The sequence below is a fragment of the Ipomoea triloba genome, chromosome 2 (genome assembly GCF_003576645.1).
Source record: "Ipomoea triloba cultivar NCNSP0323 chromosome 2, ASM357664v1".
In the NCBI taxonomy this organism is placed as follows: Eukaryota; Viridiplantae; Streptophyta; class Magnoliopsida; order Solanales; family Convolvulaceae; genus Ipomoea; species Ipomoea triloba.
In genome coordinates, this window is record NC_044917.1 from 16,783,402 (window position 1) to 16,799,277 (window position 15,876).

The 15,876-nt window shown below is 35.9% G+C and overlaps 1 protein-coding gene across 1 annotated transcript; it reads right to left on the reverse strand.

Moving 5' to 3' along the window:
• Positions 1-12,957: 12,957 nt before the first annotated feature.
• On the reverse strand, positions 12,958-13,741 carry LOC116010838 (uncharacterized mitochondrial protein AtMg00810-like). Its single transcript, XM_031250338.1, has 2 exons — positions 13,252-13,741; positions 12,958-13,121 (listed from the first exon to the last, which is right to left on the reverse strand). The coding sequence occupies exons 1-2, from the start codon at positions 13,739-13,741 to the stop codon at positions 12,958-12,960; spliced, it is 654 nt and encodes a 217-aa protein (XP_031106198.1).
• Between the last annotated feature and the right edge of the window lie 2,135 nt (positions 13,742-15,876).

Genomic DNA, 15,876 nt, shown 5'->3' on the forward strand with positions numbered 1-15,876 from the left:
ACCACAAAGGAAACAAAAAGTGGGCATCCGTTCATATTTGAAATCAATCACCACCCATGAGCCATTATCTCTTTTCATCTTCATTTGTTTCTTTAGTGGCTTCGCAACATCAATACCAACTCGAACTCGGTAGAACGTATGCATGGAACCGTCAAAATTTCTTTCATCAGTCCTCACTAACGTATCTAGAAAAGCACCAATAGCAGAAACGACAGCATCAGATCGAAACCCAATAGGAAGGCCGTGGATCTGAACCCAGAAATCAGCCTATTGAAGGGGCACAACTTCTGGATCCTCAGCCGGAAGTAGTCGTTGTTGCATCACAAGCAAACTTTGCTCAAACGTCCATGGACCGTCATCTAATATTCTGGTAAGATCTACTTCATGGTGAAACCTTATCAAGACCCGATGAGATTGAAGTTGTCGCATGTTTACACCCATCCCTGGCCTCCACACACCAGCCATAGTTTAATGAAAGTATTGAAATTTTATTGGCTTATCAGTCACCAATCTACCACCAGCATAATACTCTTTGCAAACATCAGGTCGATCAACAGGGACATTAGGAACCTGCATGGAAGATTCGTCGCCATCCACATCTGCAAGCGTAAGTTGAGCACACATTCCAGTATTGTCATCGGCCGCCATTGAGACCACTGGTGAAAAGGGACCAAAACCCTAAAATTGCGCAAAAGGTAGGAAGGAGAAAACTCGGGAAAAGAACGAGAGGAAAAAAGAAAAAACTTCAGACATTCCATTTTATTAAATTGATTAATTTTATGCACTGAAAGATTAAATTTACATGTAAAACATATTAGAATTATATTGACTAAAATTGAAAATGAGAGGTTAAATTGCATAATAACTAACAATTAAATGAACAAGCGTGCAATTATCCCAAAATAAAAATATACGGAATATATAATTCCTCCACGGCAATGGTCTAGAGGATGAACATCTACACAACTACTTTTCTAGCGGCAAGATGTGGTTCGAATCAAATTACAAACAATTTAGAGGTGGGGTTGAGGGCAGCAGACGTGAAAGAAAGAATTTAAAATTCTAATGGCCTGTTTGGTTGGATGTAGTTTGGGGGGAATTGCAATTCCGCAGAATTGCAATTCCCTTGATAAGCTTAATTTCTAGACATTTTTAGAGTAATTTTAGTAAGTGTTTTGCATTAATAAATTAAGTTTTAGTGTTGATCTTATTATAAATATTATATTTATTTATAAGTTACTAGTTTAGATCGGTTTTAATAAATATTAGGCTAATGTTACAATTTTTATTAATTTAAATAAGAATTTTATTTTAACTATAAGATTACATTTATTTGGTAGTTTTATATATTCAATTTTAGACAATGTTTTAATAATTAGGTTTAATTAATAAGTTTGTGTCATTAGGTTATAATTGCATTTACTTTAGTTTATTTAATTTGATTTGGTCTTTGAGGGATTTGCATAGGTTTGCAACAAATAGAGGGAATTTAATTTTGGTTTCGCTAGGGTTCACTGGACTGACGAGAGGGAAAGGAAATAAAGAAAAAGGAGAAAAGAAAACCAATTTCAATTGGTAGTATTTTGGTACGGCGGAAGGAGGACGGCACAGAGAATAGAGAAGCTGACTACGACGAGAGTGCATTAGCAAGGAGGAACTGCAGCACGAAGTGAAGAGATTCAAGGCTTCATTACAGCGGAATTTCGAGCTTCAATCGCAGCTGTCTCCTTAGGCTTGGATTACTTTTCTTCGTATCATTTCCTTATCTTATTTTATCAGTTATTTGGTTAAATTCCTAGATTAGTTTTCTCATTCTAATGTGTCGAAATTTCTTGAACAATTTATGCATTTAATTATGATTATTGGTTAAAACTTTAATTAGGGATTTGGATTAGCCTTATATTAGATTAATTGACTACTCCCTAGGTTTGATTCTTCTAATTTCGATTAAATAATTGAGAGTGATTATATTTATCTTATGTATTTTTGCTGTGAATTGTGTGACTGGCCATTGCATACTTCTGTTATTAAGGTTTATAAGAAGAACTGACAGGTGAATTATGAACCTAGACCTCGTAAGATAAACATAATTGACCTAAACTAGACATAGCTTTAGGTATTTGTGGTGAGTTTTGGTTGTTGCTTAATGAGTTCAATTAATGTTGGTGAAATATCGACGGATGATCACAGTTAATTGGATACAACCTAGTAGCTCGACGAAGTATTAGGATATAAATGGAGCAATCATCACTATAATCGCACGAATCAGTACTTAGGAGCTGTCAAATGCATTTTCCTTGGTTATGCTTCTGAGTCAAAAGGATATCGTCTATGGTCTCCTAATTCTCACAAGATCATTCTAAGTCGAGATATCACTTTTGATGAAAATGCACTACTTTCTTCTGGAAACGATCGTGTTATTCCCAGTACAGGTGATACGCAGAGTACTGGAGAGAAGGTGGAGTTTGAGTTCAGGCCTATGAATAGTATTACTACCACTGATGGTAATACTAACGATGATGCATCTACTAGTGTTGCGCCTCTCGTCGAGCAACAACGAGAGTATTCTATCGCCCAAGACCGGCCTAGAAGGACAATTAGAAAACCTGCTAGGTATGCTACTAGTGATGATGAAACCCACTTGGTTGCTTATGCACTTTCAGTTGCACAGGAGTTTGATGGTGATCCATCTCGTTATTCCGAGGCTATTTCTTGTGTCAACTCGTCCAAGTGGTTGGTTGCTAATCAAGCCTCTTACAATTGCTAAGTTCAAGCATCGTTTGAGTTTAGTCGACTGTTGCGGTTGTTCCACAATGAATTTGATCCAAGGTGGAGATTGTTAGAATAATAATTTTGTGGGTCAAATTATTGAAGACCATGTAATGCACTGTGCAAAGCCGCAAGTCACGTCGCATGTTGAGTGGTTCCATTCTTACACATTCCCCTAGTTTTATGGAGCATCACACCTTTGCTGATTTCTCTCCATCTTTTGCATGTATAATTAGTTAGCCTTTGCTTGTAATTAATTGTTCATCCACAGCATCAATTAATACATCAATTGTAATTCATTCTTTCCTTCTTTTCTTTTCATTCTCACGTGTCTTTACATATATATAATATATATATATTTCATTTTTTTAACTCTTTTAATTAAGAGTTTAATATATATATTATTATATTTTCCATTTAGTCCATTCATTTGTTATTTCTATTATTTCTCTATTATTTAATTTCTATAATTCTCAATTTTCGATTATTCGTTTCCGCATTATTCCGCTATATTCCTAACATTTTCCTTCATAATTCCCTCCTCCCAACCAAATGCCCTGTAAATGAAAATGTAGTTACTGAAAAAGGAGCGTACAAACTAACCACTGCCAGTGGGAATGAAAGAGACGAAAAAAAAAAAATTAAAACATGAAAAAGTAAAAGGCAACATGTCCGTGAAACGTGATGCTATGAACTTTATTATTTAAGAATTTGCCAAACGCGCTCCTATTCCCACCTCTCAAATCTACACGCCTCTCTACTGTGACCCACGCGCGCACTCAAAACGAATCTATTCCCTCTAATCCATCCCTTTCTCATTCTACCTGCCAATGCCATACTATATTTATTTATTTTTAATATTTTTTATTTTAAATTTTATATTTAATAGTATTTTTATTATAATTATTAAATATAAAAATTGTATATACTAATTTTCGACCGTTTCGTTAAAAATAAGACCCTTATTTAATAATTCAATTTAGATCTTTATTATTTTGATTCTGTGATACAACCTAAATATAATAGAGTAAACCGAAAAAGTTAAAGACAATAATAATAGAGAAACATAGAGAACTTTATTTATAAATGTAAAAAAAAAAAACATAATCCAAAAAAACTTAAAAGATAAAATAAAAGTCTAGAAGATCTTAAAAAATTCTATAAATGAGGTGATAGAGTTTAAATCCATATGGACTTCAAGTTATTGTATTATATGACAAAAATAAAAATGTAATACATTTTTTTGTCCAAATATAAAGTATAGATATTCAACAAAGAAAAAAAATACAATTCAATATTTATTTCAAAAGTGACATTTTTCGTGCATATTTTAAATTGCATTAAGACCAATGAATTCTACAAAAATAATTTTCAAGTATAAAAATAATAAATTATATAAAATATTTTTTTTTTAAATATTGGGCCCCAAAAATTGAGAACCTTGTGTCATCGCCCTGTCCATACATGGCCAGGGCCAGCCTTAATACTAACATTAAACTAAATATTATTAAAAAAATTAAATTATATGAACTTCACACATAAAATGCGATAAAAAGAATAATATGAAAAAAAAAAGGAATACTTCATAATTTTTTAGATTTAAATGTTAGAAATGTAATTATCACATATTAAAATAACTTTATAACCTTTCTCCGTGACATTATTTATAAATTTTTAAAATAATTTTTAAACTGTCATAGACCTTGTGGCACCTGGTTGCACCCTACATAGGAGGGGTGGGTTCGAACCTTACTGGAGGCGGTATTGACTCTTTGTGTTTCATTTGGTTAAAAAAGTAGCTATGAACAGGTACTACATTGCAACGGAGTCAATAGTACTCCAAAAAAAAATTTAACTTTTCATTTACTACTCTTAGAATTTTTTTTAAACACTTATTTATTCATAACTAGTTTTTCACGCGCATTGCGCGAATGACATAATGCTCAATTTTTATTTATTCATAACTAGTTTTTCACGCGCATTGCGCGAATGACATAATGCTCAATTTTTATTATTAAATAAGTATTTCAAAGTATATCAATGCAAAATTATATAAGAGATGTTTATGTATATGTAATTGAATGTTGAATTTATTTTTTTGAATCGGTAATTCAAAGTTTTTGAATGCAAGATAATATATGAGAGATTGATTATAATTGTCACTAAAATTAATGTTTACAATTTTGTAAAAACACTAATATAAATACTTAGTATAAAAATGATAGTATAAATAAATATTACTTTTTCGTTGGAATTTCTCTAAGCCTTTTTAATAATAAGGTTTAAATCAATTTATAGGATTATTTGAATGTCTTTTTGTCAATAAATTTTCCCTAAGTAGTTAATATGATTGGCTTGAAACTGTTTTTTTTTTTTTTAAATTCCATGTTACTTGTAAATAAATATATAACATTATTTTTAGTATAACTTTGATATTTAATTACAAGATAGTGTAAAAAAAGAAAACAATGAACAATTTAGTGAATATAATAATTAATTAATAAATTTGAAGGTAAGGAATCTTTGTATTGTAGAAAATATAGACAATATAAATAATGAAATTATATCTCTTTTTAAATATTTTGATAATGAATATTTGTTGAATAAAGTCATTGTAGACATCGAATTATAAATTAAAGAAATGCATATGTATTATTTTTGTTGTTGTAAATACTAATTTATTTAATTTAATAAGAGTAATAGAGTGAGGTATTTACTTTTGAATATCTGTAGTATATGTTCAACAATTATGCCAACTTTGATTGGGATGAGGTTCGAACCTAAGATCTTACTTATAGAAATTAATGGATAAGTTAAAAGTTAACGGAAATTTAATGGATAATCATATAATTAAGGATAAATTAGGAAATCTCATGGAAAAATATAAATCTAAAAAATCTAAGCCATCCATTTGATTTAATAATTTGATCGTCATTTTTTCTACCTATTATAGGCCTAACTTTCTTCGGCTCTTATTAGTATAGTAGATATGGAGAACAAAGTAATTTGTTTAAATAAAAAATGACGCTTTTCATATTTAATATATAAAGTATAGAAAAATAACAATGTTAAACTCTCAGTTATACTTTCTTTCCAAAAAGGTTGAATCTCCAACCTCAAAGGGTCTCATGCCCTGACCCGAGAGAGTATCTGGGAGGATGTAAATCATGACAACTCCGTTGTTCAGCTGAGGCTAGACCTTTGCTTATTGCCCACAAGGAGCCCCCATCACTTTGAGAGGTTGCTTCTACACTGCCGCTGGTAATACTTGATACTTGATCCTTGATTTTTTTTCCCAAACTTCACTTCTGTGACCAACTGAGCTGCCCAACTCTCAATTATACTTGTTATCATTGTTCACCGCTTAATTAACAATGAAGTTTTTCATCATTGAATTCTATTAGAATTGAGTTAAAAATAAAAGGCACTTTGCAAACAATTTCTTTTTTTTTTTTTTGAAAATCACTTTGCAAACAATTAAAGCATGAAAAATGTCGCAAACAATTGATAAACAAAAGGTGATCATTATAATTGATGAACAAAATGTGTTATTTCTATATTTTTTAAATTTTCCTTAGAAAGTATCTTTATATACTTTAATTTTTTTTATTTGATGTAAATGAGAATTGACTCAAATAATTTATTTTCTTTTATATTATTTAATTTTAATAAAGAAATTCATATAAAATTTTATTATGTGTGAAGAAAAATTATGAAAAGAATGTTAAAGAAAATAAATCAAAAATAATAATTTGACCCACTAAAAAGCAAGGGTAACACTTGTGTGAGAGCGTCTTACGGATTTCAATCCATAAGACGGGTCGAATCTTTGATTAATGGGTCAGATCTTTGATGTTATTAATCAAAGGTCCGACCCGTCTCATAGATTGAGACCCGTGAGACGGTATCACACAAGTTTTTGCCAAAAAGCAAACATAACGTATAATGAAACAAAAAAATACATAGCAAGTTATAACATTATAGTATGTTTGGCCAAGCACATTGTGCTCAAATGACATGTAATGACTCTCTCATATGGGAGGTCATGAGATTGAGCCTTAGTGGAGGCGGTATTAACTCTTTGTGCTTCAACAGGTTGAGAAAGTATATATGAACTTAATGTGCTTAAGGTGCGTCAGTTCTTTAGTTCATAACTTAATGTGCGTCGGTCTAAATAAAGTTTTAGGTGCGTGGTTTTCTTTCTTAAGGTGCGCCTTTGTATCACTTAAGTTGCGCCATTGTTATAAATTTAAGGTGCGTTGTTCTAACACTTAAGGTGCGTGTTTCTATCACTTAAGGTGCGCCATTTTTAGCTTATGCTTATTCCTTCGAGACGCACGTATTCTTTTTTTTAAAAAATTTCATTGATTTGAGTCGTTGATCTAGATTTGATCAACAGCTCAGATCTAACCGCATAATCGTAGCTGAGACCTCTTCCGTGCATGAACCCGTCCATATATATATATATATATATACACACACACATATGTATATATAAAAGACTGCTTGTAAAGTGTATTTTTGATGTTACAATACAAAATTTTTTCCTTAAGACTTGGGAATAGTTAATATTAAGGATCCTTTGGGAATGATAATCCTTAAAACTTTGGGAATAGTTAATACTAAGGAATACTTTGGGAATGAATTTTTCCTTTCAAATAAAGTAACTCATTTTTGTGAATGCTATACTCTCGAGAATTTAAAAAACATAAAAAATCAAAACAAACCGGCAAAAGGGTCAAATAGGCCCATGTACTATCATTGATTGTTCATCTAGCACCATGAACTAAAATATGGTCCATTTAGGTCATTATACTCCTAATTATTTTTCATCTAACATTTTTAGCCTATTTCTAACAAGTAACTCATCTAATTTGATGACATGGAAAAATAAAATTAGAGAAAATGATGACATGTTATTTATATGGATGTTTTCTACCATATTTCATTAATGAAAAATAATAATTTCTTGCAATGAAATAGGGTAGAAATCAAAATTGTTATATAAAGTTTTAACTACATGATGAGTGTATGTATAGCGGGGTATTCACTATCGTTCGGCAAAGAGATTTCATGGAAATCGATATATGAAAATTAAATTATTTTTATAATAACTTAAGATATATTGTATTGGGTAAATTTTATTTTATTTTAAAAATAAATTAATATTTTTGAATTTTTGGATAATTGAATAACTTAAGATATTGTATTTTTGGATGATTTCTTGGAAAGAAATAGGCAGAAATCAAAGTTGCTATATAAAGTTTCAACTACAGTGTACTGTGTATGTATAGCGGAGTGTACTGTATATGTATAGCGGGGTATTCAGTGTCGTTCGACAATGAGATTCCATGAAAATTGATATATAAAAATTAAATTATTTTTTAAAAAAATTATAAAATTTACCCAATATAATATCTTAAGTTATTATGTTTAATTTTAATATATCGATTTTCATGTAATTTCATTGCCGAACAACTTTGAATATCCACTATACATACACAGTCGTGCAGTACACTGTAATTAAAACATTATATAACAACTTTGATTTCTACCCTATTTAATTGCAAGAAATCATTTTCTTCAATAATGAAATAGGGTAAAATCATCCAAAACATTCATATAAATAACATGTCATCATTTTTTATTATTTTATTTTTCCTTGTCAACAAATTAGATGGGTTACTTGTTAGAAATGGGCTAAAAATGCTAGATGAAAAATAATTAGAAGTATAATGACTTAGATGGACCATATTTTAGTTCATGGTGCTGTATGAACAATCAGTGTTAGTACATGAGTCTATTTGACCCTTTTGCCAAACAAACCATTGAATAGGTATGTTCTCAAGAATTTTATTACATTTCCGGCATATTCCACTAATCTAAATGACGGTAATAATGTGTTACCGGATGTATTTGAGTATTATTTGAATGTTGTCGAGTATTTGTATACAGTATTGAGTGTAGTGCTCAGTGTACAAAATGAGTTGAGTGTTGTTAAGTCTAAGTTCCAGTGTCGTCCATACAAATGCTTTGTGAGCCTTTTTATCTTCCTCGGTACAGTAATGGGGCATCAATGCTAAGGCGCTGAGCCGTTTGAGCACTAACCGGTTGAGTGTTAATGCTTAGAGCTGAACCGGTGAGCATTAATGTTGAGGAGCTGAACCGTTGATCATTGATGTTGAGGAGCTGAACCGTTGAGCATTAATGCTGAGGAGTCGTTGGAGTGAAGTGCTGAACGGCTGATGACCATCCATTCATTGCTTTCTGGTCAGTGCTGAACTGCTGATGATTTAGGAGTAATGACATGTGAATTTTTTATTATTATTATTATTTTATTATTATTTTTTTTCGGATTGTCAGAGCAATGTGGTCGAGGTAAGGCCTCGGCCCAAAAAGAATTGGCCGAGGTCAGCCTCGGCCAATTGAATTTGACCTCGGCCAAAATTTTTTTTTTTTTTGTTTTTGTGTTTGTTTTTGTTTTCTTTTTTTTTTGTTTGCTTTTTTTTTTGTCCTTTGTGCGCGAGCTCACTTCGACCAATCGTAGGCTCGGTCAAAGGTCAGCTCTCCCGTCAGGCAGCTAGCGAGATCGGATCTCATGCTGGACTTAAGGGAATAGAGTTGTCGTTTTCGAAATCAAGCCTCCGGCTTGACCCAGAAAGACACTCTCCCGTCAGGTAGCTGGCAAGATCGGATCTCGTGCCGGCCCTAAGGGAATAGAGTTATTTTATTTTATTTTATTTGTTATCATTGTGGTCGAGGTGCAGGACCCCGGCCACAGCGCCCGAGGCACGGGGCCTCGGCCATGGCCGAGGTGACGACCTCGGCCAAAATTGGTCAAGGTGACGACCTCGGCCCAAATTGGCCGAGGTGATGACCTCGGCCGAAGATTGGCCGAGGTGATGACCTCGGCATATTTATTTTATTTTATATTTTACGTAATTTGAGAGATGGCGCTACTTTTTGAGCAGGACGCTGCTTGAAGAAGGCTGACGCAATTTGAGGAAGTGACGCTGCTCGAGGTGGTGACACCACTTGAGGAGGTGACGCCGCTCGAGGAGGTGACGCTGCTCGAAGTGGTGACGCTGCTCGTGGAGGTGACGCTGCCCGTGGAGGTGACTCTGCTCAAGGTGGTGACGCCGTTCGAGGAGGTGACGCTGCTCGAGGTGGTGACTCTGCTCGAGGTGGTGACGCCGCTCGAGCAGGTGACGCTGCTCGAGGTGGTAGCACCGCTCGAGGAAGTGACACTGCTCGAGGAGGTGACTCTGTTGCTTGGAAGTCCACGGCTTGGATGGGAGCCTCATTCACTTGGTAACGCTGCTTGTAAGTCCACTCCTTGGATGGGAGCAGCGTTCACTGGGTAATGCCACTGCTTACAAGAGGTGAACCCACAAGTGAAGGAGGCGAATGCACTTAAGGAGGAAGCGCCACTGCTTGGAAATCCACGACCTTGATGGGAGCCGCGTTCACTCGGTAACGCCACTACTTGTAAGTCCGCTGCTTGGATGGGAGCAGCGTTCACTGGGTAATGCCACTGCTTACAAGAGGTGAACGCACAGGTGAAGGAGGCGGACGCACTTGAGGAAGAAGCGCCCGTGGTTGTTGTTGAGTTGGCTACGGAGATCACCCTTGCGGCGATCTCCCGCGCGGTTACTGTTGAGCTGTTTACGAAGATAACCTGAGGGGTGACCATTGAGCTGCCCACGAAGATCACCCGAGGGGTAACCATTGTTCACTCGATGAGAACCATGAGAACTGCTGGATCCGGGATGACCATTGTTCACTCGATGAGAACCATGAGAGCTGCTGGATCTGGGATGACCATTGTTCACTCGATGAGAACCATGAGAGTAGGGCTGGATCCGGATTGCACCATCTATAGTGATGAGATGAGCTGGGTGTGATTGCACCATAGACAGTGATGAGATGAGCTGGGTGTTTTTTTATTTCTGAAAAGTGTGGCTTGATGAGCAGGAGGCAAACGCCACTTGATGAGCAGGACACTGCTTGAAGAAGGCGACGACATAGAGGTGTTTGTGATGTGTGAAGTTTGCTTGAGATATGATCTCGACTCTCAATGAAAGCACCAATGACGGTAATAATGTGTTACCAGATGTATTTGAGTATTATTTGAATGTTGTCGAGTATTTGTATACAGTATTGAGTGTAGTGCTCAGTGTACAAAATGAGTTGAGTGTTGTTAAGTCTAAGTTCCAGTGTCGTCCATACAAATGCTTTGTGAGCCTTTTTATCTTCCTCGGTACAGTAATGGGGCATCAATGCTAAGGCGCTGAGCCGTTTGAGCACTAACCGTTTGAGTGTTAATGCTGAGAGCTAAACCGTTGAGCATTAATGTTGAGGAGCTCAACTGTTGATCATTGATGTTGAGGAGCTGAACCGTTGAGCATTAATGCTGAGGAGTCGTTGGAGTGAAGTGTTGAACGGCTGATGACCATCCATTCATTGCTTTCTGGTCAGTGCTGAACTGCTGATGATTTGGGTTAGTGCTGATGTCCAATTATCCTGTCACTAAAAAAAGTACCTAACAAGTTATAACATTATTTGTTTTTTACTGTTTGTAATATAAAGCATTTGATTATTACATGATTTTTATATTATTTCTCATTATTTGATTAACGTATTCGGATCAATCGAATCATAGGTAATAACGAATACAAACATGTCAGCTAGTAAAAGTAGAAAGCAAATTTAATGATCATTGACCATATTTTCAAGTAGTAAATAAATATGAATATGAATATTTTTTTTTTAGTACTATTGACTCTGTTATATGTACTATATGTCCAAATATACTTTTGGATCAACCTACTTAAGCCCAACAAGTCAATATCCAATCCTTATACCATGGACCACGGTCCACAATGTGTTGTGGACCCTGGTCCAAAACGATGTTGTATTATTTATGTTAGTGGACGGGTGACTGGACAGACGCCGTTTCGAATGATTTCAGGGAATACACAGAATCCTTGTCTAGAATACATAGAATGACTTCAGGAAATACATAGAATATTGATACAAGTACACAGAAATCCTCCTCCTAACATTTGAATACACAAAACACGTCACAACCAATGTTTAAATATCTCTAAAATGAATACACAGAATCGTAGTCTACAATACACAGAATGCCTTCAAAAAATACACAGAAAATGAAAACACCAAATACACAAACACATCACCCTGTATTTAAGTACCACTAACATTAACACATAGAATCCTTGTCTAGAATACAGAGAATGACTTCAGAAAATACACAGAATATTGACACAACTACACAAAAATCCTCCTCCTAACATTTGAATACAGAAAACACGTCACAACCTATGTTTAAGTACCCCTAATATGAATACACAGAATCATAGTCTACAATACACAGAATGGCTTCAAAGAATACACAGAATATTAACACAAATACATAGACCGGCCGAAACGGGAAACATGATTTTCAAAAAAGAACAAACTGTTAGTTAAAATGATCAAAATAACGTCGTCTGGGTACGTTGTGCACCTTGATCCACAATATAAATTGCCGTCAATGTCGCCCCCATTGAAGCTCGAACGCAAACCTCCAATTTGAGAGAATCACTTCATGCCATTTAAATAGAAGGTCTTTGGCATGAATATGAATACTTTAATCTTTCATCCATATCAAATTAAATATACCATGTCAACTACCATGTAGTGTGATAGCATCACAATTATCATTCTAAATGGTAGTCATAAGTTTGAACTCTTGTGGTGGGGGCCTAGATTTTTTGAACTGAAAATGTTTGAGAAAATATAGAACAAATATTGCCTTATAAACAATCATGAGTATCTCATATATATATGTATGTATGTATGTATGTATGTATGTATGTATACCACAAAATAACCAAATAAGAATAAGGCTTATCACTAAGACTAAATAGGAATAATAATAATATTGCTAACACATCCCCTCAAGCACAAGGTTGGATGGCGACAACATTGAAGCACCAGAGGCTTATTAACCACGGACTCCCCAAAGGCAACCTTGTCTTGAACAAAGTGGTAGTCAATATCCACGTGTTTCGTACGGGCATGAAAAACCAGATTGGTTGCTAAATACTTCGCACCGAGATTATCGCAACATAGCTGGACCGGGTGACCTAAATGAAGCCCAAGTTCCCGCAGAAGCGAGACAACTCAAGTGACCTCCGCGGAAACATCTGCCAGACCCTTGTATTCAGCCTCCGTAGAAGAACGAGCCACAGTGCGCTGTTTGCGCGAGAGCCAAGAAATAAGATTGCTACCAAAGAAGACAACGTAATTGCTAGTTGACTTCCTGTCGACGGGACATCCGGCCCAATCTGAATCAGAATAAGCATGTAACTCAGTGGAACAAGAGTGTGATAGTCGAAGCCCATAGTCTTGAGTGCCCTTGACATAGCGGAGAACGCATTTTAGTAGACGTAGTGATCTGAGAATGCATGAACTGACATAGCCTGTTAATAGAGAAGGACATGTCAGGTCGCGTGATGGTTAGATACTGTAGTGCCCCAACTAGGCGCTGATACTGTGTAGGATTGTCGAACGGTTCGAGAGTCGGGGTGGCAGGTTGTGTGACAGCAGCTGGTGTAGACAAAGGTTTGTAGTTAGACATCCCTGCACGAGACAATATATCCTTCATGTACCGTTGCTGAGAAAGTAAAAACCTTGTCTTATCAGTTATAGTCTCTATACCAAAAAAGAAGCTCGGAGTGCCTAAGTCCCAGATTTTAAAAGTACAGGAGAGCCATTTGAGAAGACTGTCTACTAATGCTGCATCATTACCCATCATGATGATGTCATCGACGTAAACGAGCAAGAAGACCCGAGAAGAGCCAATGGTGTAGTAAAAAAGTGAGACATCAGGTTTAGAGGGGGAGAACCCTGTAAACACCAGGAACTCGTGAAGTCTGTTAAAGAGAGCGCTGTAGATGGCAGACATGCCCTGGATGCGTAGGGTCTTCGTACCCGGGAGGTTGTTTCATGTATACTGTTTCTGACAAGTGTCCATTTAAAAAAGCGTTATGAACATCTAGCTGCCGAAGAGTCCAGTTGTTAGAGACTGCCAAAGAGAGTAGCAACCTGACTGTGGTAGGCTTGACAACGGGGTTGAATGTGTCAAAAAGTCTTCACCTGCTACTTGATTAAATCCATTAGCAACCAAGCGTGCCTTGTACCGCTCAACGGAACCATCTGCTTTTCGCTTAGTCCTAAAGACCCATTTGCAATCGATAATATTCATATTAGGGGTAGGTGGTACGAGTTCCCAGGTGTTCTTGTGTAATAGAGCATTAAACTCTTGATGCATGGCGTCTCGCCATTGTGGATGACCAATCGCTTGAAAATAACATGTACGTTCAGTGGTGGTATTGAGAGCATAGAATTGTTCGCCAGTACCACGGGTTTTGGTACGAGTACGCATGGCATGACCCTCACGTAGACCTGGCAATTCGTGTATACGAGTTCGTTAACGGGTTAACACGATAACGACACGAACACGATAAGGCTAAACATGGACACGACACGCTAAGGTTAACGGGTTCAAATTTTTAACACGAACACGAACACGATTTGTTAACGGGTTAAGCGGGTTAACACGATAGACACGTTTTGTTAACATGTTTCGGTTCGTGTCGACACGATATGACACGAAACCCGTTTAAACCCGCTAAACCTATTAATATATTTAAAAAACTAAAATTTAAACTTAAGTTATATATATATATATATATATATATATATATATATATATATATATATATATATATAAGAAATAAACCTACAATTCAATCCATCAAACAAACTAAAAAAATATTCAATTTATAACATTCATACAATGATAAAATAGCATCCAAAACTCATAATTAAAGAAGTCATACTAGTTTTTAGAATAAAATTGAAAATAATAAAAATTCAAATTTCAGATTGTTTAACATCAATAATTGTTGTACGATCTTGGCCTAATTTAGTAAATTCATCCTTAGTTCTTAGCGTGTTGTAAACGTGTTTCTGTTAACAGGTTCGTGTAAACGGGTTAACACAATAATGTTAACGGGTTAAACGGGTTCTTAATAGGTTTAACGGGTTGACCCGTTAAGACACGAAACACGAAACCCAGAGTGTGGTAGTAACGTCGTTGCGGGAGTCACCCTGTACTGTAGGCTGCATAGAAAAAGCAAACATAGACTCGTCAAATCGGACATGACGACAGATGAAGATCGTTCCCGTGTTAAGGTTCATGCAACGATATCCCCTATAAGAAACCGGGTAACCTAGGAAGACACAAGGAGCTGACCGATATTCGATTTTGTGACGATTATAAGGCCCGAGATATGGGAAGCATCGGCAACCAAAGACACGGAAGAACGTATAGGGTGGCTGAGTATTATAAACGCGGTAATGGGGACTTTGAAACTATATGGCTGAGGAGGGAAGACAATTTATTAAATATGTAGCGGTTTCAAAAGCATAATCCCAATAATGTTGGGGGGTGGAGCTGGCAGCAAGTAGAGCTAAGCCGGTTTCGACAATGTGCCTATTCCGGCGCTCTACACGGCCATTTTGTTCATGGGTGTACGCACATGACTGTCTATGAGTAATGCCAAGAGATTCAAACAGTTTATGGGGGCGGCGGTATTCACCCCCTAAATCGGACTAAATAGCTTTGATAGAACGGGAAAATCGCCATTCTACCATCGCCCGAAATAAATCAAAAGTTTTATAAATGTCTGATTTTAACCGTAATGGGTAAAACCAACAATATCGAGAAAAGTCGTCTACAAAGAGAACAAAGTAACGCGAACCCGAAGCAGAAATAATTGGCGACGGACCCCATATGTCCGTGTATACTAAATCTAACACATTATGACTATTGTTTGGAACCCTATCTAGAGGAAAGCGTGCATATTTGCCTAATTGACACGCTATACATATTTTAGAAGTGCGAACATTATTGGTGACACTAGGCAATGTTGTAAGATGTGGTGCAAAACTTGACTGTGGGGGTGACCTAGCCGCTGATGCCACACCACTGGCGAAGCTCTGGCTGACAGAAAGGCTAAATGACACTTAGACAGC